This window comes from Pteropus vampyrus, unplaced genomic scaffold (assembly GCF_000151845.1).
Source record: "Pteropus vampyrus isolate Shadow unplaced genomic scaffold, Pvam_2.0 Scaffold435, whole genome shotgun sequence".
Taxonomy (NCBI): domain Eukaryota; kingdom Metazoa; phylum Chordata; class Mammalia; order Chiroptera; family Pteropodidae; genus Pteropus; species Pteropus vampyrus.
In genome coordinates, this window is record NW_011889216.1 from 105,744 (window position 1) to 132,785 (window position 27,042).

The 27,042-nt window shown below is 38.4% G+C and overlaps 1 protein-coding gene across 1 annotated transcript in view; it reads right to left on the bottom strand.

Moving 5' to 3' along the window:
* The window catches only part of MACF1 (microtubule-actin crosslinking factor 1), a 298,908-nt gene that overhangs the window by 95,852 nt on the left and 176,014 nt on the right, over positions 1 to 27,042 (bottom strand). Inside the window, exons 30-38 of the mRNA XM_023523996.1 lie at positions 25,479 to 25,624; positions 25,190 to 25,288; positions 23,694 to 23,846; positions 23,303 to 23,391; positions 20,683 to 20,818; positions 4,668 to 4,817; positions 3,491 to 3,724; positions 2,026 to 2,327; positions 424 to 445 (exon numbers count right to left, since the gene is read on the bottom strand). Of these exons, the coding sequence (XP_023379764.1) occupies positions 424 to 445; positions 2,026 to 2,327; positions 3,491 to 3,724; positions 4,668 to 4,817; positions 20,683 to 20,818; positions 23,303 to 23,391; positions 23,694 to 23,846; positions 25,190 to 25,288; positions 25,479 to 25,624 (1,331 nt within the window). The remainder of the gene's footprint in view (positions 1 to 423; positions 446 to 2,025; positions 2,328 to 3,490; positions 3,725 to 4,667; positions 4,818 to 20,682; positions 20,819 to 23,302; positions 23,392 to 23,693; positions 23,847 to 25,189; positions 25,289 to 25,478; positions 25,625 to 27,042) is intronic.

The window sequence follows — 27,042 nt, forward strand, 5'->3', positions numbered from 1 at the left end:
AAAAAAAAAAAAAAAATCCCCCAAAACGAAGGACAAAATCAGTAGAAACACCACAATAATTTGTTTACATTTACAGCTAGAAATAGAGATCTCTGTAGGTCACTTTTCTAGCTGCTTGGCAATCACCAATATTTCTCTTTCTCTAAGCATTATGCCATATGCTAATCCAAACTGAATTGACATATATAGAATCTTATAGTTTTCAAAGAGATTTTACATGTATTATCTCATCTGATTTATGGTACAATCTGCAATGTAGGAAGACAAAATTGTGAATACTAAAAAATGTACTATGTTTTGACTGAGGTCATACAGATAGTTAAGGGATGAACTGATAATAATGGAAGGTGAGACTAAGTTGGGTGAGCTGTATATATGACAATACAATGATTTTTAATTCTTAGCTGTGAAACATGCACTCACATATTGACGAAGACTGTCCCTACTAGAAAGATCTAGGAAAATTAATTCATTAAGTAAACAGTTTATATATTAGTGAGAGTAAACTGTGTTTCTGGATAGTATAGGTAATTTGTATCTTTATGTGCATGTGCTATGTCTATGTACTTATAAACAGAACTTTTTTCTATTCCAATCGAATATTAGTTCTTTCAGAATAGGGGTTGTTTTAACAATGTTCTTCCCGAGTCTTACAGAAGTCAGTTAGGAATTCAGTCTGTGTTCCTGACTATCTGTTTATGCAACCACCTAGAGAAGGACTATAGCCTACTTTTCTTCAGAATATTGTCTAGTTTCAATCTGTATCAATAGCAACCTGACAACTTCAGCTTCCAATGTCATCTCAGGGAAGCTGAGATTCCTTCCCAGAATGGAAATGGTACTTGGTCAGGCTGATTGCTGCCAGTGAGAGGTGTCAGGGAGGTCCCTATAACAGCAGGACCATCTCTACTCTGTGTTGTTGTTACAAGATTGCCAGGGCCTTAGGGGACACATTATAATAAATCTGCCAAGTATAGAAGTGGAATGCCAGAGACGGAAATCCTACTAATACAAAATAGGGCAATAGCCTACATAAGCCCTTCAATAGAAGCACTCCAGCTAATTCACATTTTCTTTACTAGAAAGGTGTCACGACTAAAATATGTGATCTGTGTGTTTTATAAGTGCCCTAAATATATAATTGTCTTTCAATCATGCAATATAATGTGCCTGCATGTGCCAGTTAATGTCCCAGAAGATGGTTTATCTGATTGGTTCACTGGTTTATCTCTAATGCCTGTCATATAGCAGGTGCTCAATATTTGCTGAATGAATGAATAAATGAGTAGCACTATATAGTAAGAAATAGTTTCTTGAGGGCAATAGGGAGCCATTAAAAGGATACACACACATATCTCATTTTAGAAAGATCACTTAGTGTGGGGGATGGATTGGAGGGTAAAAGCCAACAGGCAAGGAGACCAGTAGAAGCTACTACAATAACAGAAGTGAAAGTTGATAGTAGTCTTAACTGCAATAACATCTCAGTGGATATGAAGAAGTGTGGCTGACTGTGAAAGAGATATAAGCAGCATGGGATTTGATGACTGAGTCGATACAGGACAGTGAGATAGGGAAAGGAATCCAGGATGATGTCCAGTTCAGGTAATTAAGTGTGAATACAGAAAATAGAACATGTTTAATTGGGGAAGGGGTTCTATTAGTAAACAGAAGTTCTATTTTTCATTTTGAGGTGCTTGTGGTACTAAGATGCAAAAAGACATGTAATGGTTTGAAGCTCAAGATAGGAATCTGGCCTGGAGACAAATATATACATGGAATTATTTAGTACCAATGATAATTGAAGTGTTGTGAATGGATGACATTATCCAAGAAGAGTATATTCTGAAAGATGAGAAGAGGTCTTGACTATTACTTGGAAGCACATCAATATTTCAAAAGCTGGCTAGGGGAAAGGAAGAGATTATCAGGGCACAGCAGTGCTATGGAAAGCAAGGGAGAAAGTATTGCAAGGGGTGTGACCAACAGTGTCAAAGCTATTGAGACATCAAAGAAGATATGGACTAAGAAGTGCTCACTGGATTTAGGAGCAAGAAGGTTATGGTGACCTGCTTATGCAGAAGAAAGTCCCTAGCATAGTGCGGACAAGCTAACATCCTTACCTTCATCTTCTCACATTGCTGGTCCAGTTTCTCTGAGGCTTGGTTGACCCCCATGTGACCATCGGTGGTATCCAAGGCTCCTCTCTCCAGGCTAGCTCCTGAGAACTGCTGCATTTGTCCACCAGATGATCTCACTGAAGCCACCCAATCTAAGAGAGTATCGATCTTACTCCTGTTCTCTGCCAGTTCCTTGGCTGCTTTACTCTGAAAACCACAGAGGAAGTCTAGTGATAAGGCCCTAAATACTCAGCAATTAATGTACAGGTTATGTAAAGGGAGAAATTTTTATGCTTAAGAAAAAGAGGAACTCTAAGACGGTATAAACAGTCTTTGAACCCATAAAAAAGAATGAGCATCTTCTAAATTTGTTGAACAAATAGTTATTTAAAACGATCTCTAGATTTTGTCTACATCTTACTGGTTTGAAAAAAAGGCGGGGCATGGGGGAACAAATCCTAGGATTTAAAAAGCTTTATTTTATTAAGAGATGATTTAGTTCTGGCACCTCAGCAAGGCTTCATGGAATCCTTTCTAGGAACACCCAAGTGATACACTGGCTTGCCAGGGTAAGAGCTAGTAGTCACACACAATTACCTGGCTGCTCTACTCTAAGAGAAACACAGACCTCTCCTATCCTTTTCTCTGCCAAACAGAGCACTGAGTTCTGAAACTAGCCTCTCAAATTCTATTTTCTGACTCTTCAAATATTTTAGTTAATTAAAAAGTATACGCCAGGTGATATATTCATGTAGTTTAGAATTCATCTTTAGGCATTTCTTGTTTTTCTACCTCCTTTGTTAGCATCAAGAGTCCATGGCCAGACAGAAGGGTCTAATTCAATCTGCTGGCGCCGAGTGGGATGCAGAAGGCCATTTGTAACTACTTTCTCCCAGGCTTATCCTAGTGCCATAATTCCCACAGAGACTACAGTGGCAGCTTGGGGATAGCTTTTGGCCCACTAAGACTCCTCAAATGGTTCTCCCAGCCCTCTGAACCACCAGTCCAGATTCACGTTAGAAACCTGCCAGTTGCTTTTTTCTCCCCAGGGTAGTATTACCCTTCCTCACCAAGTTCTTTCTGACATTAGTCAGAGTACTGAGTACACAGAGAGCAAGATTTTATTTTTTGGTGGTGGGGATGGTAATATGAACTTTCCATCAACTATCCCTGACTTTAAAAGTCCTTCAGGATGTTTCCCATAAAAATAAATACTGGCTCAGAGACCAGCTCCTGAAGTTGACCTTTTTTATGATTTTATGCTTTCTGTAAGGCAGTTTTCCCTCATTACCTTGCATTTGTGTAGGTACTGAAATTTTCTTTAAAAACAAAACAAAAACAAACCCCAAATATCATAGCAGTCTGGTTACCTTTTCAGTCTCCTGCTGTAAGGCTGAGGTCACTACTTCCTCCAGCTCTTTCTGGGCCACCCGTGTCCGTTCCTGGAGAGCCTCATATTGCTCCTTAGCCTGATTAAGTTTTTCCCGAAGAGCTCTCAGTTCCTGGGAGCTCAGCTTGGTCTGGTTCTCTTCCAGGAACCCTTCAATGTCTTTGACAACACTAGCAAATGAGGCGGCACGATTCTGAATGTCGTCCTGCAAATCCTTAACACATGAAAACAGGGATGGCAGAGCCTTCGACTTTGTACTCTAAAGACCTCTAAGAGTATGAGGACAGAATGACTAGGATGATGTATCTGCAATGGGTGTATGTCCCTGACTACTATCTGCTTAAGGTTTAAGCCTAAACCAGTGCGAATAATACACTTAAAAATATTTTTAAGACATTTTCTAATATTTAATTTTCCAAGCAAACTATAAATTTCTAAGCAGATATTTAGTGAAGACAAAAAATAAACTGCCCATAAACATGTTGTAGAACAGAGATTTTTATTTTGTAATAAGTTATCCTCAAAGAGATCATTCTTCTATAAAGAAGAGTTGACAACTGGATTCTAGGTGAGTCAAGGCCTGGTTGCTCCTTTATAATCTCTTGCTTATCACTCCTTATCCTTCAAGTAGCCTTTAAGACCCAGCATGATATAGGTTCTGCCTAGTCTACAGACTCATCTTTCACTAATCTTCCCTTTGTTTTGGTCTTTGTAGTCTAAATGCACTAGCTTTCTTTCAGTTCTTGAATATGTTGTTCTCATTCCCATTTCCACCTCAAGAATGATGCATAGGCCTCTGCCTGGCATATTCTCTTCCACCTCCTGCCTCTTCATGCATTAACTCTTACATATTCTTCATTTCTCAGTTTCAGTGACACTTCTTTGAGGTAATCTTTTCTGACATCCGAAACTAGATGGGGTCTCTCTGTTACATGTTCTCAGATAACTTTCCCTTTATAGATATAATAGTTAAAAATTATATGCTCATTTTTGTGATTATCTGTATAATATCTGTCTTTTCCACCAGACTGTAAGTTTCATGAGAACAGGGATGGTTACTATTATATTGCTAGCACTGAGCACTGTGTCTGGCACATAGCAAGCCTTAATAAATATTTGTTGAAGGAAGGAAAAAAAATGAATTAACTCATACTAACCTTCAAGTCACTTTGGTTCTTCTGTAAAGCAGAGAGATCCTGCTGGGTGGCTTTTCCTTGGTGGCCCACCAATGCTCTTTCCACCTGTTCTACCCAGCTGCAAAGATCCTCCAGTTTCTGGTGACAAGTATTTTGTTGTTTCTGCAGAGTCTAATTAAAATGCAAAGGGGCCAAGAGACAATTAATAATTCTCATTTCACGAATAAAAGATAACTCCCTGAAATATAAAGAAAGAAGGTTATATCTTAAGAATGAAAAAGTTGACGAGAGACTAGAACAAGAAGAAGCACAGAAATCATATTCGGAAAGCTCCCCTCATTTGGACAATCTGTTGATCTGGGTCTATGGTCTGGATTCTCATCAAGGGTAATTTCAAGTGAGAGAATGCTCCCAGGTTTTGGTCCGGGAGCTCCTTTGCTAGATTGCTATTATCCTTGGAAATGGGGAACAGAGAGCCCAGATACTTGAAATCCACAGATGATAATAGTGATGATAATAAATTAGTGGTTCTGATCAATTCCTCCACTAGAACTAGAGGATGTGGTACATATTAAGTCAAAATATGCAAAATTAGAAGTACTGGACTAGGAGGAAAAATCAAGATACTGGATGACAATTCATAAGCTGATTGAGCTTCTAGATAATTTAGCTGACTTTATAAATCAAACATCTTACAAATGCAGACACCCATTAAATGGAATGATTACATGCCAGACATGAGGAACGTGACTATTTTGAGAAGGAAACTCCCCCAAGATTAGCAACTGGCTCAGTCCTTCAGGTGCCTACATTGATATCAAAGAGAAAAGCCAGGCCCACGGGGAGAGAGGGAATATGTTTCTGTGCCTGATCTTTGCTTCAGATCTCATCTCAGTTGCCTGACATTGAAGCACCTGATTGAGCAATTGAGCATGATGCGTTCTCCTGACCATCCTTCTAAAACCATTTTCCACCAGTTTCTACCTTCTGATGGTGTTTTAGTCACCTGCACTTACAAACAGGTGCCCAAATTGGCCCTCTCTCCCCCTCTTTAGGACAAATAGAAGGGCTGTGGAAGAGAACTCCTAAGAGCTTTTCAGCTGTAAAACGGGATCCTCATGAGTTAGGATGGGTGCAGACTGAATCTGAAAAAAGCAAAGCAAACAAGTTAACACACAGACGTACACATGCATTCAGGGCAAATATAGAGAGAAGCAGAACATTTCTGACAATAACAAGGTTAATAAACATTGTGAAATTAATTACACACTCAGAGAGAATGCTCACATGCAGTTCTATCACCTACTGCAGCTCAGGGGCCTACCCTGGATCTGGGCTATGTCTTAAGGTGGCTCAGATTAATGCTATTTCATTAACTGTCCACAGGTTACATAAATTCCCAAGTGAGGACACTGCAAATTCTCAGATTTGGAAATTAACTTAAAACATTTCATTAGTATTTTATTTCAATTTCAATTTCAATACCCTCGAAATAACTAAGCTGTAATGGAGGACAATGAATTGACTAACCTGATTTCCTTTAAGTCTGACTCAAAAGCTCAATTCTGCTTTGCACAATATTTAATTAAGGGGACCCTGAGATGGACTTGCTAGTGACAACAACAATTCTAATATTGTCTTGCTGAATTCCAACTTATTATTCAAACAGCAGAAATGGCATAAGCATCATTCTTGGTATTCTAAGGTTATTTTTCTCTTAACGCAATTATGTTTTGTAAGAGGGCTGTGATGGAAGGTGGTAGGATTGTTATTTTCCCAAAATGTATCACTCCTGCTTCTACACACAGTTTTCCATACTTGAATAATCACTGAGCACTATAGTGTGAAGGTGCTGAAAAATAATTAAGAGGTGCTGAAAAATATGATTCTGATAAAAATTTCCTTGTCAGTTGTTTGAAGGTTGTTAAAGAATCTTATTGTTAATTATTTAAAAAGCCCCAGAATAAAACTAATTTCAAAACCATTCTTAAGAGCTCAGAGTACCTAAATGTTCCTAACAGCTTTCAAAAGAATGCTGAGGGAAAAATAAGGGCTATGAATGTGATTTTCATTTGTAAGTCAGAGACAATCAGATACAGTGAGGGTAGAGTCTCATTAAAAGAGAAAATACTTGCACAGGCATATACACATAACACATTCTTTCACGTGCACACATAAAACCAAAAACATGGCAAGAAAAACAGCCAGAACAGCTGCCTCCTGGACCAGAACCAAACTGGCCTGAATAATATGAAATTTCAAAATTGGTAAATGCAGGCTCTTAGAATCATGATAGACGGAGTTTGGCCAGAAAATCCAAACAGAAGACATCCCAAAAGACAAATTGAGCCCAGCTGCTGGTTCAGTCTGACCTTGACCTGGGCTGCCTGCTCCATTTGTTGAAGATGGCCCTGTAAGGCATTCATCTGAGTTGCAGTCTGCTCCACAAGGTCCTGGAAGGACCTCTGCAGTTCATTCAGAAGCCTCAGCATCTGTCGGTTCTGCTGAGGGGACAAGTCCTGGGCATGCTCAGAGATAAAGAACTGAATATCAAAAGCAAGAGCATCCAGCTGAGATTTCCTTTCAGACATGGGCTGTTTCAAATCCTAAGGTAAGTAAGGAAAGAGAGGAAAAAAGAAGAAAGAAATAAAACTTCTAATTCTCTGTTGAAGTCGAAGCTTTTGGTTCTAATCAAAGAACCAACATAATCACAAGAGGTTAATTTCCTCTGTATTTTTATAATTGACACTGATAATTTCTAGAGCCAAATCAGCACTGGTGGTCTCTCTTACTTCTGGTCTCTCCGCATTCCTCATAAATTACAATTAGGTTTCCTTTACTGCATATTCATTTCCAAATGCAGCAATCTTTCATTCATTTATGTTACAGAATTACACTACTGCTAATCCCAAATATCTGCAAAAAATATTTTTTTTAAGTTTTGGAAAATATAACAAATTTCTGGTCTGAGATATATCTGTCTAATTGTATTTTCTTAGGTTCAAAAATCTATTTGCATTTGTCCAACAGCGAGTTACCGGTAGGTCAGAAGGGAGAAATTACTCAACTTATTTGCAGTTCACTAAAATTTGATTTTTACAGTAAATAATGTTGCTTATACATTTTAAAACTATAAAGGATTATAGTCAGACTTTCTTATGTGTTATATTGCTCCCTTAAAGCAGTAAAAACTGCCTAAACACTAATAGTATCTGTTTTCAGATAATTAAAATCATGTAATTTTTCCACAAACGTTTAGTGACCATCAGATATATTACACTGGGTACAATAAAAACAATTAAGATATCTATATCTCTACCACTTTGAAAATGAGAGCAGTCAGCAATCCTGCAAAGCAGGCTGGGAGGGCTTCTTGGATATTTATCATAAGACCATGCTTCCTTCATCTGTGAACACATAGATTTTAAATTATGTGGAAATTATCACTAGGGAAACAATGGCTTTTAGTCCATAGCTCTCTTCCCATAAAAGAATTCACAGAAGTTATAACTATGGGAAGAAACCAATGCATGATATGTTCTGTGTTTTTATATCTTATACTAAGTCATAGAAATTTTTCTCACCCTTGATTCTTTATAATATCCTGTCAGTGAACAGATAGAGTCGGCTACTCTTTCCCCTAATTTTATCTTGAATAAAAGGGTATGAAAGAAGAAGACAGGTCAACTCTTGTGAGATAAAGAGGAATGAAGTTGTATACCAGGAGCCTGACAATGGACAAACCTTTTTGTCTGTTTCTCTTAAGACTAGGGAAAAGGGACAGGATGAAACAGAAGGAGGGGACATTTCTGGTTCTGCTCTGATTTTTAAAAGAGTTTAAAGAGAGGGATACCTATAGCAGAAGGCAGATAAATCTTTGTAATATCTAATATTATCTTAAATATAACCCCCACCCCCCACCCCAAAAAAACAAAAACCAAAAACAATGTTGTGGAGGAAAACCCTACTGCTCATATGTATCTCAGAATCTTACCTCTCTCTCACTGACATAAAAAGAATCAATTAATTTGGGGCTTAACAGAAAAAAGCATCTTCCTAGATCATGGATTGGCAATCTACGGCCGCCGAACTCAAATCTGCCTGTCACTTACTTTTGTAAATAAAGTTTTATGGTAACATATCCACAACCATTCCTTTATGCGTCTATGGTTACTTTCATGTTTCAATGGCAGAACTGATAGCTTGCTACAGAAATGGATCATTTGAGTATGACCTGCAAGGCCTAAAATATTTACTCTCTGACTCTCTACAAAAAAAGTTTGCCAAGCTATGAACTAGATCATTGGTCAAAAATTCTCCTGAAATTGGTATATGTGCATAGAATTAGATTTTGGGCAAAACAGAAACAAAAGACAGATACTAGATGCTCAGTTATAAAGAGGAGATAAAGTTGACAATAATAATCCATTCTGTAGACTCTCTCAGAGAATAGCTGAAAGAAAAAATAATCATAATCTCTAAAGCTCTCAGGGGTATGATAACCTAAAAAACTAAACATAGCAGACTATTTCCGAAATAGAAAATCAGACTTTCTAAGGAAGATAAGTACAGATACTGGTTTCCCTAGCTGGAAAATAAAGTTCACATAACTCAAAGGACAAATAAAACATGCTTAAGAATGGGTAGAGTTTACCTCATACTGTTGGAGACACTGATTCAGGCTGTCAGCATCTGTTTTGCTGTTATACTCCTTGTTCAGAATAAGACTGGTATTGCCAACCCAGGCTCTCAGATCTTGAAGTTTGCCTTCTAGTTGTTCATGCTGATTTAACACTCTCATCTAAGAAATAAATGGCAAATTAGATTATAAAAATCTCCAATCCTGCAAAGACTTTGTGGATAAAAACAAGAAGCTACCTTTTTTACTTCCACAGCATTCTGGAGGTGGAGTAGTCTGGAATTCCAGGTGTTACTCACAGAGCTAAGAGACTTTTGAAGATTCTTGGCGTCTTTCTCTAGAGCCTTCAGCAGTTGAGAGGGGACTTCCTGAGGCTGGCTGATGATAATCTGATTCACACACTCCAACTCCTGATTCACCAAGGTAGATAGCTCCTCTAGCTCCTTGTCTAACACCTGAGGGGATAAAGTGGCATTACCTCCAAAATCAAGACTAAAATCTTGCCATCGAAAAATTGGCTGCGAACACATTTTTTTCTTACCTATAGGCTTCAGGGCTACTAAAATGTTTTTATATATGTTCATTAGTTTATTTGGTTCTCACAATCACTAATCCTTGAGGTAAGCAGAGTAGGTATTATAATTCTGAATTTACAGAAGAGATGCCTTCAGCACTTAAATATAATTTTTTAGGGGGCTGAGGTCACCTCACTCACATTGTAAGCAACAGAGCCAGAACTTGATTCAGATTTTCTGACTCAGTGCAATTACCCTTCCACTACAACTTGTTGCCTCTCCAAGAGTGTTACTGCCTATATCACGTTATGCAAAATAAGTCAATCAAAAGGAGAACTCTCACTCCTAATTCCAAGGGGGCAGAATCAAAGAATATAAAAATATCCCAAGCCAGCTTTCCCACTCAGATCGTCTACAATATTGTGGTCCTCAGCTGAGATACCGGAAATAAGCCGTGGAAAAGCTACGTATATCTTTTGGGCATCATCATCCTCAGCAGTATCTGTACTTGGCATCTTTCTCTAGAGCCTTCAGCAGTTGAGAGGGGACTTCCTTTAGCCACTCTACCCAAGGCCATACTCTTGCTATTGAGAGAACTGGTAAACTCTACAATCTCTGCCCTCACTGTGACTCCAAATCTGTGACAATTCTTAATTTCCAGTTCCAATAAAAGAGCTCTTCTTCCTCCCTTGTCAAGGCTGTCTAATTCTATGTCATCAGAAGCCTCACTTCATCAGTCATCGCTTTCTCTCTCCTCTAACTTCAAGTTCTCCTTTTCTACTGGTTCTTCCTCCTCAGCTCAAAAATATAATCAAAACAATCATCTTTCAGTCCATCTCCTTTAGCTAGTGTCCTACCTCGTCCCCTGCCTGCACCACCAAACTTCTGGAAAGAATGATTTACATTATTTGTCCCCACCTTCCAACCTCCCATTTATTCCCACTGTAACCTAGTTTCTATTCTACCACCCCACTGAAACAGTTCTTACCAAGATCACTAGTGACCTTCAGGCATTACTCCCTCTTTTAGTTCTCATTGTACTCAGTCTCCCTACTGTAGTTAATACTGCTGACTACTCCAGTGAGCCTCTTCTGCTGTAGTGTCTTTGAAACCAGTATTTCCTGGTGTTCTTCACAGATTTCCACTTACACTTTTTTAATCATACCAAGAAGTACCTTTTGACTCAACAAAAGCTCTTAAATCGGAAATTACAGTTTCTAGAGTAGACTTTAAATGGTGGTGTTTTTTAATGTATTTTTCTTCCTGAACAGTCTCTATTTCCTCCAAGCTGGTGGGTCTGGAGGAAGTGTCTGGAAACCTACCTTGGCCTGACACAGCCGATCCTGTAGCTCTGTCAGGCTTCGCTCCAGAGGTTGAATTTGTTTGGTTCTCATTTCAATGTCTCGTAATAGAGACAGGTAGGATACCAGCTTCTCATCGTGTTCTAGACAGAGTTGCCGGTTAAATACATTCTGTACAGGAAAACAAAAAACAAAAAACAAAACGCATTCAGACCTGACATTCTCCTTTAAGTTTGCTTTTCAAAGCAGGCTGGGTCTTATTGATAGACAAATAGAAATTTTTACTACACTTAGGGTGAGATGAAATCACATGCTACTTTGTCTATGTCTTCTCAAATCAATAGAAAAAGACTGATTTTATTAACTTCTTCGGGGAGCAAAAGCTCATAATTATCACTTTAGCAAAATTTCCAGAAGCTATTCTGACTGACTTCAGGTAGCATCACCCCAGTATTTCAAGTTAGCTCCAGTGTTAGTTTTTAACTTAAAACCCTTGCAAATTTCAGAAAGACATTCAGAGCCATTGCCTAATTTTCCAACAACTGTGTTAAAAACAGATAATGGTAAATTAAGTTGCACCTTAGAGAATCATCTAGTGCTCTGAAATGTATGTATGCATATAATTATATATGTAAACTCAGTATCCAGTCAAGAGTTTTAGCATTAAATTAGTTATTTTTAAAAAACAAGACATAACCAAAAAACATGTACAACACAACACACTACTGGGAAACTTACTTTAGTTGCTCTGAAGGGCTCTGGGTTTACACTTTCATTTCCCTTTTCCCTGGGTGCAGTCACGAAGGAAGTTTGTTCACTGCCAGGGCTTTCTCTAAGCTTTTCTTGTGGTGTCTTCTCATCCATCTTTATTGTAGGGTATATGAGGGGCTTTGTCCTTTCCTCACTAGTCTCTGGTACAGTGGGACTAATGGTGGCATCCGGCTGCCCTGTACTCTCTTTTTGAGACACATCTTTGAACAATTTCTCTGGAAGCGGGAACGCCAAGACTCTAGGAACTCCCTGAGTCACTACACCTTCAGGGGATCCTGACATTTCTAGAAACTTCTCTCCAGTTATTTCCTGAGTTGCTACTATTTTAGACTCAAGAATTCCACAAAGTTCACTATCACTTTTGCCATTCTGATTATGGAGGTCCTTTCTCTCTGAGAGTTCCACATAATTGACTTCTTCTGGGTCTACTCTAGAAACTGTAATTTCCGATTTAAGAGCTTTTGTTGAGTCAAAAGGTACTTCTTGGTATGATTTTTCTTGATATTCATTAGATGAGCAAATCACATCTTTGGTTTCCTTACTCTTAGAAGTAGCACAGGAATCTTTATAATAGTTGGTCTCCTGTCTGGTGGTTCCTTGGAAAGACTTGTCTGTTTTGGAAATTCGGGATGTATTTGCAACTTGGGCTTTTCCAACTGATTCCTGGTAGTGCAGTCCTTTAGGTCTTGGGGCCATAGACGAGAATGATTCACTCTGGGCCCCACCAGTAGTAGTTTGAGATAAGTTTTCTTCTGGTTTTAAAGTCAAGGAGAGGCTTAAATTGACTTTTCCTTCACTGACCTGATTAGAGTTGAAAAATGGTAAAGCATCTTGATTTCTTACCGAAATTTCTTTGGGTACCATTGGGGAAGAAGAGTCTTCAGCTTTACAAATAATAGAAAATCCCAGCTCTCTATCAGTTTCTTTCCCTTTTTCACTTACGGTTATTTCCACTGACTGACTCTTTATACTGGAGTCACCATCATCTTGAATGGCAGTTTCTTGATTTGACTTTTCTTTCGAAAGAACTGATAGTTTACATGTTTTAACATTTTCTTCTACAATCATCTCCTTCTTCTCTGTCTTCCTTTTCTCCTTGGTGTTCACTGCTTTCTGCATTTTGCCTGAAGTTTCACAATTTGATTCTTGTGCTTCTGGTATAATTTCTCCTGGGTTTTCTCTTATTTCTTTAGGAGCTAAACCTGATGCAGACTGTTTCATATGGGAAATAATTTCTATTTCTGGCAATATTTTTTCCTGTACTTCATTTGTATCTTTTTCCATGTTACCTTTACAATCACGATCTTTAGCATCTGGTAAAGCTCTCCTCTTATCCTGATCCTTGCACTGCAATTCATTGAATGAAATTTTTCTGCTCTTTTTTGTCTGTTCCCCATCAGAAACTCTCGTTTTAACATTTTCTTGTACAGATTGACTTTTGATTTGAAATAATTTCTCACTTTCTCCTATGCTACAACTCATTTCAGCAGTCTGATTACAAGCAGTTAACATTTCCTTTCTTAGAAGTTCCTTCTTTAATTCATATACTTCGATTCCACTTTGCTTTTCAATCTGAGTCTCATGATCACTGGATTCTAAAGTATCTACTTGGATCAAAGTTGCCAGTTCAGGGCTAATAAATCTTTTCTCAACAGCTTCCTTTAAAGTCACTCTTTGGTCATTAAATATGTCAACAATTCCTCCATTTAATACCTGATGAGATGCAATAATTCTGACCATGTTTTCATCCACTAATTTCTGTTCCAAAGCTGATGCCAATGTCAGTCTTCGTCCCGTGGCAATGTCTATGATTCCCCCAGTATTTGCTTGAGCTTCCAGAACCTTCAGTGTAGATGTAAAGTCTACCTTTCCAAGCTGAGTTGCTTGAGACAATGTAAGTACTTTGTCACTAATTCCATCTTTAATGTCTGAGAAGGGAATTACTTCTAGATATCTCTGTCCAGATTCAATATCAATCTTACATTTCTTTACTAATTCTGAATAGGGAACAATTCTGTAATTCTCAGGATCTACAATCCCATGCATCATTCCTGAAGACAATATTGCTTTATTAGTTAACAGTCCTTCATTTTTAGCTTCTGCCAAGGTCAATCTCTGGCAAGAAATGAGATCCATGAAGCCTCCGGTTGATGCCTGAATTTCTTGGATTTCTCTTTTCAAGTCTGGGGCAACAAGATCTAATTTTATAGCTTCAGGAAGGGAAATCATTTCCTTTGTTTCAGGATGAAAAAACTGATGGTGGCTTAAGTTCTCAACTTTTTGTAGTTGCTTGGCTAAATCTTCATCAATGATGCCATGTTCAAAGGCATTATCAACAGAAAGTCTCATCCCAGATACATGGTGAATGATACCTCCATCTACTACCTGCTTTGTCAACAACTGAATGGCCTCCTCTCTCTCCAAAAGTCCTCTGTCAATGGACTGCATAACTGTTAAAGGGGCCTTATTATCAGGGTCCATAATTCCAGTTGTTTCCATTTGTAAGCTAATTAATCTCTCCCTAACTGTTTTTTCAGCACCTCTGCCTTTGGAAGCTTCCTCCAAATTTATAAGCTCTGTCTGGTTAGCACTGTCCACCAAGCTAAGATTTGAGGCCAAAGTCACCGAAACCTTTTTGCCTCGTTTCAGGTCAACGATTCCACCAGTTACCACCTGCCCCTCTAAAATTCTGGTGCCTGTTTGTGTGTCAAGAAGTCCAGCTGCAACTGCTTCCTTCACAGAGCAGAGTGTTTGCGTACGGGGGTCTAAGACACCACTTATAGCTTTGTCTGCCATGAGGACGTTATGTAATAATTTCTCATCCATCAGCCCTTCATTGATGACTTCTTCGGTTGTCAAAGACTCACAGGTCTGAGAGTCAAAGAAGCCCCGAAACATGTTCAGCTTTCCCATGAGTTTCACAGCAGTGTGACTGGGCACAATGCCTTGGGCTATTGCTTCATTCAGTAAGAGCCGTTGACCCGTTTGTTCATGAAAGATACCACCATCTAGTAATTGTGCAGATAATATATTTAAGGTAGCTTCCTCAAGCAAATCTGAAGGATGACTGCATGACGGGGAAGTTTCACCATCATTACCTGCCTCATCTGTCTTTTCTAACATCATCAGACTACCACCTGCAATGTTTTCTCCTTCTGGACTTTGTTTATGGTCATTGCTACCTGAAAGTGTTTTATTTAAGGCTTTCTTTTTGTCCAGAGAATAAACATTCATGTCATTTTCAGACTTTAGTTCCGATTCTAAATCTAGAGTTTTCTCTACCTGAAATTTTGACTTTTTGCTTTGGGGTTTCATGAGTGGTCTTCCACTTTCACCTGGAATATGTTCAATTTCAAGTGTGTTTGCTTGTTCTTCCTGACACATAAAGGAAGTCTTTCTGAGAGTCTTCCATTCTTCCTTTGGTGTTTCAACAGAAAAAGGATCACTGTCTACCACCAAGGTCACGTCTTCTTCCTCAGGGAGTACTGTAAGGAGAAATCCTCTGCTGACATTTTCTCTGGTAGACACTTCTGTCAAGACTTCCTTTTTGGTACCTAACGACTGCCTTTCTAACTCTGATTTAACTTTATCTTTGACTTTCAAAGTATCAACATTTGGATTTCTCACTATTTGTTTCCCTGCAAGGTCCTTTTCAGGGTTGTCTACAAAGGAAACTTCTGTTTCTATAATGGTCTTTTGGCCTTCTGCTTCAGTGCAATTTGCCTGATCAGGATATTCTTTGTTCTGAGAAGAGAACTGGAGCTCACATGGCTTCACAGTCAGCCTCTCACAGAAAGTTTCTGTGGGTTTCACATTCACTGATTCTTTTAATTCCTCAGGAGTTTCTAGTCTCTGATGCCTAATTCCAAACACTTCTGGAGGACTTATTTGATGTTCGCCTTTTGCTGTTAGTGTCTCTATCAGCTCACTGTCTAGCAAGAGCAGCCTCTGTCCATTCTGCACATTAATATAGCTGTGAGTCATCAGTTGAAACAACAGCTTCTCGTTTTGGTTTGCCATGCTCTCAGTTTGGCCCTTGCTGCATGACAGACCTGATACTCCAGGATTAATGTTTAATTTGCTTCGTTCTGAAGAATCTGTTATTTGCATGTGGGGCATCACATCAGGTATGCAAATTGATTTTAAGTTATTGGCAAGATCTTTGTCCAATACACCATTTTCTATTGCTTTTTTCCAGGAACAAATCTCTGTGGTTGCTGGTAGAAACAGAGCTTTAATATGCTGTCGGCCACTAAGGATTTTATGAGCTAGTTCAGTAGACACAATACCTTGTTCCAGGGCATCTGTAATTGGGAGGATCTCGCCAGATTCAGGCCACAGCAACCCCATGAATGACCAAAGGGACTCCAGAATTACAAGAGCAATTTTAGCAGCTACCAGATCATTGCTCACTGCTTCATCTACTGTCAGCCTATGCCCAGTGACAGTGTCTATGATACCTCCTGTCTGAAGCTGCCTTATGAGAATGGCACAAGCCATATCTTGGTCAATCAAATTATGTCTTACAGCCTCTTCCACTGTAAGTCTATGTCCTGTTCTCGGATCTACTATGCCACCAGCAAAAAGCTGAGCTTCCAGCAGCCGGACAGTGACCTGCCTATCTATTAGCCCTTCCTGAACTGCACGGAAAATGCTAACCTTCCGGCCTGATTTCAAGCTCACCATTCCCCCTGCCAATTGCTTGACAGGTAGCAATTTCTGCCCTGATTCTTGGTGGACAATACATCTCTGCATCAGATCCAGCAAACCGATTTTCTCAGCTGTGTTGGGGTCTATCAAATCCTTGGATGATCTCAGGTGAGACTCTAACACTGAGTGAAGCCATTCAGAAATGAGGCCTTGTTGAAAAGCCTCCTCTAGGTTAATACAGTTCTCATTAGAGGGGAGACTGAAACCTCCGGTTGCCAGGTGAACTTCTAAGATTTTCAGTCCAACTCTCTCATTGATTATTTTCTTCTCAATTGCTTCCACTACAGAAAGAGGGCCTTTGCTCTCAGTAAGCCTGCTTATTAAGGACAGAGTATCTTGTAGCTTCTGGAGTTGCTGGAACATCTGAGGATTAATGAGGTTTCTGGCTAGGCCCTCCTCCAAAGAGAGCTTTTCATTGGTCTCAGGGGCAATAAGACCAGACATGATAACCTGGGATTCCAGGAGCACAAGGCCTGTGTCTTGGTCAATGAGGCCCTTTTCCATGGCTCTGAAGATGGGAAATATCTCCACTGTGCCTAGGTCAATCACCCCAGCAACTGCTTTGCAACCCTGAAAGAAAAAATGAAAAAGAAAACAAAATCAGAGAAGCACAGTTGTTGAAAGGAGTCATTCAAAGAACTATAATCTATCAAACTCTGACAATAAGAAAAACTCAGCCTGGGATGAGCCCTAACAGGAAGGGAATACTCTGAAGCCTGGCAGTGTTAATACTAAAAAAGAAGTTTTCTAAATTGCAGAATGTCTAACATGGCCAGAAGTTCACAGATTACTTAAGGGATGGTAGCATTAAGCATATCAAAGTGATCAGCTCTACAAAGTAGCAAGCAATGAGAGGAAAACTATCTTTAAGACTAAATCACAACAAAAGTTCTTACAGACACATACCAGGTCCCAAAAGTGAGAATTCATCTTTATATAGCAATTTCAAAGTGCTGCAACCCATGCAGAAGACTCTTGAAGCAGTACTTCCCTGCTGATGAGTTCAGGACTGGTCCACAGGATTAAGAGATATCTAAGCAGCTTGACAGCCACACAACAGATGTGTATCTCAGTAAATGCCTGTGTATGTTACTCAAGCAGCTGTTTAGCAGCTGGGGTAGTTATACTCTCAGTGGCCAATGCTAGCATCTGCTAAGGCAACGACTCCAAGTTAAATTAGTCCTGGGAATTGGAAGTAGCAAGTCAAGGAAGGAACAGACTGAGGACCCTTGCCTGTGGAACCACTAATAACTTTTCTTCTGGTCTAGGCTAGAATGGGTAGTAACCACCATGATTGAGCACTTAATAGATTTACTGAGCACTTAAAATGTTTATTGAGTTTATTTCTTGATATTTAACCCTCACAGAAATCCTAGGAAAGCAATTATTTTAATTTTTGGTTTGCAGATAAGAAAATGAGGCACAGAGAAGTTAGGTAACTTGCCGAAGGTCACGAAACTAGTGCGCTCCAAAATCAAACCAAGGTCTGACTCTAAATCTTGGGCTGTTCTTCTGCCTTCCCCGTCAGCTCCAGAAGAACATGAAGGATAAGGACAGTGGAGTCACCATCTTACACAAGAATTGTGTAAGTGAATAATTACTGAGGTGAGTGAATAAGGCATACCTTATACATAGTTTATCTAGCCTTGCAAAAAAAATCTAAAAAACAGCTCATAAAGAATTCTTATTCTGAAGCCTTTTATCACAAAATAATGGCATTCAGAAATTAAATCATTCACGTGTTTTACCACTTACAACACTTCATCACTTTTACTACTCTCAAACTTTCTAACTGTTGTTCACATTCATTACCTTAATCTTCTCATATGGTTTCATCTGTCTGTCTTTGGTCAGTATTAATTTCTGATCCTTATTTAACTCTTTGACTTATCCATGGAGGATCTTATTGAAGCAATTGTCAATCACTTCCCTGCCTCTTAAATAATGCATTTTACTTCTGTCTCAGTGGAAAGTGCCATAAGAGCAGGTACTTTGCCTGTTCAGTGTCTACGAGCAGTACCAGCAATTCAATAAACGCTTGAAGAATAAACAGATTGATAAATAGTAAAGAAATCCTTAACCTCATTAACTTATTTCACCCAGATTTTAGAAACGTGCACTGAAGATTTCAAGCTTGATTAATAGCACACTCTAAGAGATGCCAAATGGATAGCAAATGAAGGAACAGATTTTGTTCACTTCTCCATCTTGCTAGATTTGTTCAAATAATGGAACGACTGACAAATTGTCCATATTATTTAAAACACGTGTCATTCCCCATCTCGCCCTTGTTTTCTGACCCAGAATGTCGAGTTTAACTTGTATAAGGTGAATGTATGTTACGTGAATCTACTAGGAATCTAGTCTATTGAGACCAAAAGAAAAATTGCATTGCCATATGACTCTTCGAGATATATGAAAAACAATTTTGACAAAATTCATGTAAAGACTATTCGGAAGTAGATAATTCTTTTGTAAATTTTTAATTTCTTCTGTGAGATTCATGAAGTTTCGGAATTCTGATATTGAAGAAAGGCCTGGAGTCTAGCCAAAGAGAAAAGACTACACAGGAAGCACTGAGCTGGGACATAATCCAGAGAAGACCATTTCAGTCCCACCAAACATGGGCATTCTGACCTAAACAAGCAAAAAAAAAAAAAAAAAAAAAAAAAAAAAAAAAAAAAAAAAAAAAAAAGACAGAGGGAGAGGAGAAAAGAAAACATAAAAGGCTTTTACTTACCAGAGTTGCAGGATACGCCTTGGGCAGATAAGAGACAGAGCCTTATGGAGCAGCTCAGCCGTATCGCACACACAGTGTAAGCTTGGTGTTAGCGTCCAGCATGCGACTGTTTTTGTTTTGTTTTTGCAATAAAGAACCCCAAACAGGTCGTCCTCTTTTCCCTTTGTGCATTTGTGCTTAAACTCCAAAGGGTTAGTGAAACTTGTAAGCAAGGATGTCAGTTAATCAGAACAATACTTCACATGAAACACATACACGGTAACAGGGACACATCATGCTCAATGTAGTGGTGCTCAGCAGCTTGTCTTTCTTTTTTTTTCCTCCCCTTTTTTAAACTTTCAAAATGAGAACTGAATGTTCTCAGCAAGCAATTGTTAAAACTTTTCACATAATCCCTTATATGGTGAAGCAACAAGCCATTAAAAGTGGGCCACCTTACATAGAGAATGCTAAACCAGCACATTCCTTTTGGAAATCTACTCTCAAATAAAACATAGCTGGTTCTGTCTTGTGATCTTTTCAACTCTAGCTCCTGCTGCACAAATTTCATATCCATGGACCAGAGTCAAAGCATATTTTGTCTGAATATCATTTTGAGCATCATCTATACCAAATTTGGTTACCACACGAGCTTTAATTTTGGCTTGCCCCACATAGGTTGGCCATTGCTTCACAACATAGGAAATAAGCAGGCAAACACACATATATATCCCAGAGACACATGTATATAATATGGTAGGTTTACATATACACACAAGTATCCAAGAAGAACTTAGGACAACCAGCAGGAACTTAACACTTTCATATGGTCCAGGAAATGAACATGAGTGGGAGCTGGTAAAGATGTCACATGATAGGATGACTATGGATAAGGGGAACCAGCGTCTCAGTCAGTGCAGCTAATCTATCAGTTTGCTTTGTAAATGAACGCTTCTCATTTATTTAGTAGATATGAAAAAAAGTATAGGGGAAAAGGTTCATGGCCTTTACTTCCCAATATTTAGAACTCTTGGCTATCAACTTTTGAGTGATAATACCACAAAGGAATATTCTTATTGCTCTGTATTCAGATATAAAATTTATTTTCTCCTCAACTGCAGTCTGCCACAAAATGGTAGACAACAAAAACAGTAAACCAGGTCAAAAGGGTTAGCCGTAAGTGCCTTCTAGTACTTTTGACTGACCAACACATCATGGAACCCCAGAAAAGAAACACAAGACAAATGGCTGCTATGGTGAGGTTAAAAATTAAGTCACACTGCTCATGGAAAGCTAGTGATCATGACTCTCAATCAGCAAAGCTGTTTTCATACCATTCAAAGGTACCCTCCCAACATTTGGAGAGTAAAACTACAAGTACCTTTTGCTCTGTCTGCTGGGCCAACTGGCTCTGAAGCTGCTGAAGCTGGTTTGCGGAACCGTCACAAAGATCATGGTAAGCCTTATTCAGGGCATTCAACTGCTCAGATATCTGTTCCTTCTCTTTTTCTGAGAGCCTACAAGATGAAGAATTGAAGCTCTTTTAGAGAGAAACCTTTCTCTAAAATGTCCTTTATTGCTTCAAAATTATGACTCTTCCATCTTGGATGGTATTCTCAGTCACTATTGACTCTGGATCATCGAGTCAGAGTTCCACACTCATGGAACACTTTGGCATCTAGCTCAACGTTTTCTTGTCCACCTTAAATCAAGTCATGATTCTTGGTGATGTTAATGTTCACGTCACCAACTGTCTAACACTTCACGTTTGTAGTCCTGCAACCTCTCAATCCAAATGGCCTCCACCCCACTTCAGCCCCACCCCACACATGGCAAACCTGACCCTGCCATCAATGATCAAGAATTTTTCCACTTCTGAAATTTTAAACTTCAAGAATCTACTATTTAATTATAACTTCTAATTATAACACTAACTTTCCAGTTTTTTTTTACTCTTATACCTCTTTTAAAAATATTTTAAACAGATCAAAGAGAAGAATATACCAAGCTCTCATTTATCCAACTATTCAGCTTTACCATATTTTATATTTTACCACATTTGCTTTAGATCTCTTTCTTACAAATAAAACATTATGGATATAAAGTCCAATGAGTATTTGTCATCAACCCTGTTACTTTCCTTTTCTCCCCAGAAACAATCACTATGTTGAATCTGGTGAATTTTGCAAGTTCCTTTTCTCATTCTACATTGTTTTTGAGAATGAATCCTATGATTCGTATTACAACTATCCATCAACTTACTGAGATTTCCCAAGTCTTCCTTGACTCCTCCATTTTCTCTTAATCTATCAGTCTTCTCTATAATATTCAGTTTCTTCTCTTTAGAGTCCAGACCCCACAGTTCATCATCTCAGTCAGTTCCTTACTATTATCCTTGCATTTTCTCTTCACTAATCTGATGAAACTCTAGCCCAAGACCAATCAAGCCATTGGACTTTTCTGTTCCCACATACAGGCTGCTAAGTATATCTGGTGGAGAGGGTAGGGAATCCCACAACCATGTAGAAGAGCTCTTACTGGTTTCCAACCTGTACTGGACTCTAATGCTTTCTGACAAACCTCTTGGAGGCTTCCCGTCCATCCTTCCTTCCTTCCTCTCAGCATCACTCCAACTTTCATCAAACAACCTCTCTATTTCAAAGAGGAAATACAGACCACTGGGTACTAATTCTCTCACTTTCTAGCTTCATTCCTGGCTTATCAACCTCTATCCGTACCTTTTCTAATCTTTCCCTCAGATCTCTGAGAAAAAACTGTTCCAACTATTTAAGGTTGTACTTCCTACCCACTGATGAATTTTATCCTCTGGGACCCCTCTCCGATTATTTCAATATCTTTCTCCCTTTGGTCCTTGAGACATGGTCCATAAATACACTTAACACCCTCTGATATTTTAAGAAAACAAAACTATTTTTCTGATCATGTATATATTCTACTTTAATTACTTACTGCATGCATTATTTCTTTCCTTTCCTATGGCTAGCTTCTTGAAAGAGTAGTGTAATTTCACTATCACTACCTTCCTACCTCACTACATGTGCTCCCTATCATACTAAATCTGACATCATCCCCCAACTTTTCACCAAAAACTTCCAATTTGCCAAATTTAACAGACATTTCTCAGTCTTAACCTTCTTGGGATCTGACCATTCCTTCTTTTCGGAACTGTTCTCTCTTTAGTTCTGAGATATGTTCATAATTTTCTTTTACTTTTCTAGCTTCCTTTACAGGCCTGAGAAGCACTGTGAAGACCTTGAGCCTTTATTAACTAATTCACTCTTATGGTTTCTACTATACTGATGACTCGAATCTCCATCACTTTAGACTTCTCTCATCAATTCTAAATTTATATGTATAGCTGTCCTTTAGATAACTTTAGTGGAACTGTGTAAGGCATAAATTAATGTATTAGGTGCTTCCTAATACATACTAGGTATTTCCATTCTGATGTCCTGTGGGATCTTCACATTTATAACATCTAAAACTAAAGATGTCCTCTTCTCCCTCAATCCACACCTTCTTCTTAATATTTCTCTTGGTTAATGGTATCACGATACACCCAGTGACCTAATCCAGAAACCAGAAAGTTACATCTGATATTCTTTGTTTGTCACCAAACTCTGTAAGTTTATCATCCTTAATATCTTTTTAATCTTTTCCCCCTCTCCATCCCTTGTCATTTCTTGCCTGTATTATCAGAACAACCTCTTAACTGGTTTCTCAGGCCCCTCCTCTTGCCTCATGTCAATCCATTCTCTATTAATAAACTGTTCTAGAAACCTTTACCAACAAAATCCAATCATGTTTAACATCCCTCCACATAGATAAAATGTGAACTCCTCAGCGTGAACTACAAAGGCTCTTTATAATCAGTTCTTGCTGCCCTTAATTCTCCAGCCTAAATTCTCATCACAGCCCTAAGTTTTAGACAGGTAGATCTGGTTCCCCAAACATGCCATAATCTCTCATTTAATATTTACTTATGACTATGCTTGGCCAAGAAGATCTGTGAAGTTTTAATGGCCTCAGAGACTTGTTCCCTCTTGGTTGTCAGCTCCTCTGTCAGAACCTATTTAGTAGAAATAAAGAGAAAAACTTTAGAACCTTAAAAATTAAAGCATCAAAAATGATTTGAAATAACTTTTTTAAAATCCTAAAAAAACCCCTAGCTTACGTTAAATTATTACTAGTGAGCTATATATAGCTGATTAAAAAGGTAGAAATATAAATAAGATGTCTCCTTAAGTTTCAAGTACTGCGAGTTAACATTTACTGTAATAACAATTGTTCCTGGGTGGCCCATATGTGACTTGTATTATTCCACCTAATGCATTATCATATATTATTGTGACCGATGGACCTTCTACTCACCTGCTGTTCTAAAATAGCCTTTTCAATGTCTGCTGATTCTTTGGTCTGAGATGAGGTAGCTTTGCTTTGTGTATTCCTTGCTAGGGTAGACACCCAGCCCAAAAGTTCTTTAACCTTCTCCACATGTTCCTGTTTTTCCTCTTCTACCACTTTCTAGAACAGGAAATAGAAAATCAGTATGTTGGAGATTTACAGTGAAGAGATTAAAGTCTACAGAGATTAAGTGAGGTAGGTACTGACATAGAGGAAGATTTTTGCTAAATTTATCCTGGCAAAAATTGGTATGGGTCAATGTCTCCAAAAGCATTTCTTTTGTGAGTGGCTGAATATGTGGAAACTTATTTTACAAAGACAGAAGATTTTTATAATTACAAAATATTACATATCATTACAGGAAATTCAAACAATCTGAAATACATAACATATACTTCCTTAATCTCATTTCTCTAGAAATTTGGTATATATACTGCTAAACTTATTTGCATGCTCATGTTGTGTCTTTGTGGTACATACAGCTTTGTTTTTACTGAAGTCATAATTACACACAGCATTCTAACTTGCTTTTATTACCCAAATAATATATTATGAATAACTTCCTATGTCAGTTCATTTAGATTTACTTCATTATTTTTAATAGTTTCATATTTCATTGTATAGAATTTAGATGTTTCCAATATTTCTCTTTAACAAATTACACTTTGTTAAGGATCTCTGTTCATATTCCATTCTTCATAGTTATATTATTTCTGTAATACAGATAGGTGGAAATGGGAGTGTTAGTATATAGTCAATCCTCATAATTATTACAATTCCCTATTTGTGATCTACTCATTAAAATTTATTTGTAACCTCAAAATCAATACCTGCGCATTTTCATAGTCATTCTCAGACGTGCAGAATGGCAAAAAATTTTGGTTGCCCAATGTTCCCAGCTGGGGTAGAACAAGGTGACACTCTACCTTCTTGTTCCAGCTCTTATACTATAAACAAGTGTTCTTTTCACAGTCTATTTAGTGCCATAGTTTTCATATTTTTGTGTTTTTTTGTTGGTGATTGTGCTGTTTAAAATGGACCAAGTGTAGTGCTGTCCTGTGTAGGATCCTAAGTACAGGAAGGCTGTAACATGCCTTATAAAGAAAATGTGTGTTAACTAAGCTTTGTTCAGGAGTGACTTAGAGTGCTCTTGGCCATGAGTTCAATGTTCGTGAATCAACAAAATATACTTAATAAGGTGTTTGTAAACAAAAACACGGAAAACAAGGTTATGCTTTATCTGCTGATAAAAAAGTTGTGATCGGAGGCCAGAGAAACCTAACACTCACTATACTCCCTCTAGGTGCAGAAGTTTAGTATTTGCTAATGAAGCATTTACAGCAACCTCGTAGAACAGGACACTGTGAATAATGAAATCAGCTGTGTGTACTTTAAATTCTGATAGATAGGCATAGGGTTTTTACTTCCATTTTCAAGATGATTTAGGATCCAACTATCCTCACCTCCTCCTCTTCCAGCCGCCGGAGCGCATCACTGATATACTTTACATGCTGAGTTGTTAAGGTCACCAATGCTGTGTAGCGAGTCCTTAAGTCCATGAACTATGGTTCGAAAAAACAATTTAGATAAGTTTTCTGCCAGAAAGTAAACGAAAATAGTTGAAAATATGAGGAAGTTTTCATGAAGTCACATGCTTAACGGAAAGGTGAGCCCTAAGTCAAACTGCAAGGCCCAAACAAAAGAATCTTCCTTAAGGGAAGACAGTGGCTTATGTCCTTCTCCCCCTTTCACCTCTTGTGTGATGGCATCTGAAGAGGAAAGCATGCGACGGCGCTTGCCAGGAGATTTCTGCTGTGACTCTACAAAAGCCTTGTATGTCATCAGCTGCAATTCATAGTCCTGAGGAGGAAGAAATTTCACTATGTTTACATAGGGCTTTATAGCTCACACACGTCATGTAACAGTATCATAGTATTTTACTGCTGGAAGGCATTTTGCTGATTTTTTTAAATTAGAGGTTAGAAACATTTCCTGTACAGGGCCAGATGGAAACTACTGGGCCATACTATCTGTCAGAACTACTCAACCCTGCCATTGTAAGTGAAAGCAGTCAAAGACATAAGTAAATGAAAGAGCAAGTCTGTGTAACGATAAAACTTTACTTATGGACACTGAAAGTTGAAGTTCATATAACATTCAGGTGTCATGAAGTATTATTTGTCTTATGATTTTTCTAGCTATTTCTCATGAGCCATACAAAAATAGGTGTGCAGGCTGGATTTAGCCTGTCGGTCAGAGTTTACTGACCTCTGAGTTTGCAGTTTGATGTTTGCTGACCATTCCTTTTCATCTCACATATGGGAAAACTAAAGCCCAGAGACAGGAAGTGAGTTCCTGTAGTTAATTCAATGGGTAAGCAACAGAATCAGTCTTCCAACCTCTAAACCAATGCCTTTCTCAGGCTGCCACGCTACTGTCAGTTCTGCAATCCTGAGAATGCTGCCCTAGTCCGGGCCCTCTTCATCTCTTACAAGGATGGGTGCAAGAAACTCTTATTTACTTTCCTGCCACCAGAATAACTTTTCTAAAACACAAAGATAATAACTACTGTGTTCTGCTTGAAAGCTTTTGATGACACAGAGCAGAGCTTTTCAAATATCAACATGCATAGTAATCATCTGAGGATCTTGTTAAAATGCAGACTCTGATCCAGTAGGTTGAAGATTCTGCATATCTGACAAGCTATTAGGTGATGCTCCTGACTCAAAGACCACATTTTGAGGAGAAAGAATAGAAGGCAAAGTCAAAGGAACTGAACAAGGCCTTTCATAGGTTGGCCACAACCTTCCTTCTCATTTTCCAGTCACTGCTTCTTATGTACCATATACCTTCTAGCTCTACCAGAATATTTGCTATTTCCTCATATAATCATTGTATGGTCATTCCTCTATGTCTTTGATTATGCAGTTCCTTTTGCCCAGAATGTCCTGTTTTCTACTGTCTCCTTAGAAAACTCTAGGCATGAGGAACACATGGAATGAGATTTTTTGTGCTGTCTGTTAAAAAAAATAGTAGTAGTAATAATAAAAGCATCTGCTACTATTTACTGAATGTATTTTAAGTTTGTGGCACTGTCCTATGTATACATTATCTCATTTAATCCTTACAATTACTTGGTAAGGTTAGTTACTGTCCCCATTTTGTAAATATAGCAACAGAAACTCAGAGAAGCTAAGTGCTTGCTCAAAGTCTGAAGCCTGGAAAATGATGAAGCTAGGATTTGAACTCAATTCTTTGTGACACCAAGTCTTCTGTTATTAAAAGAAATTCATTCATTTGAAAACTATTTGTTGAG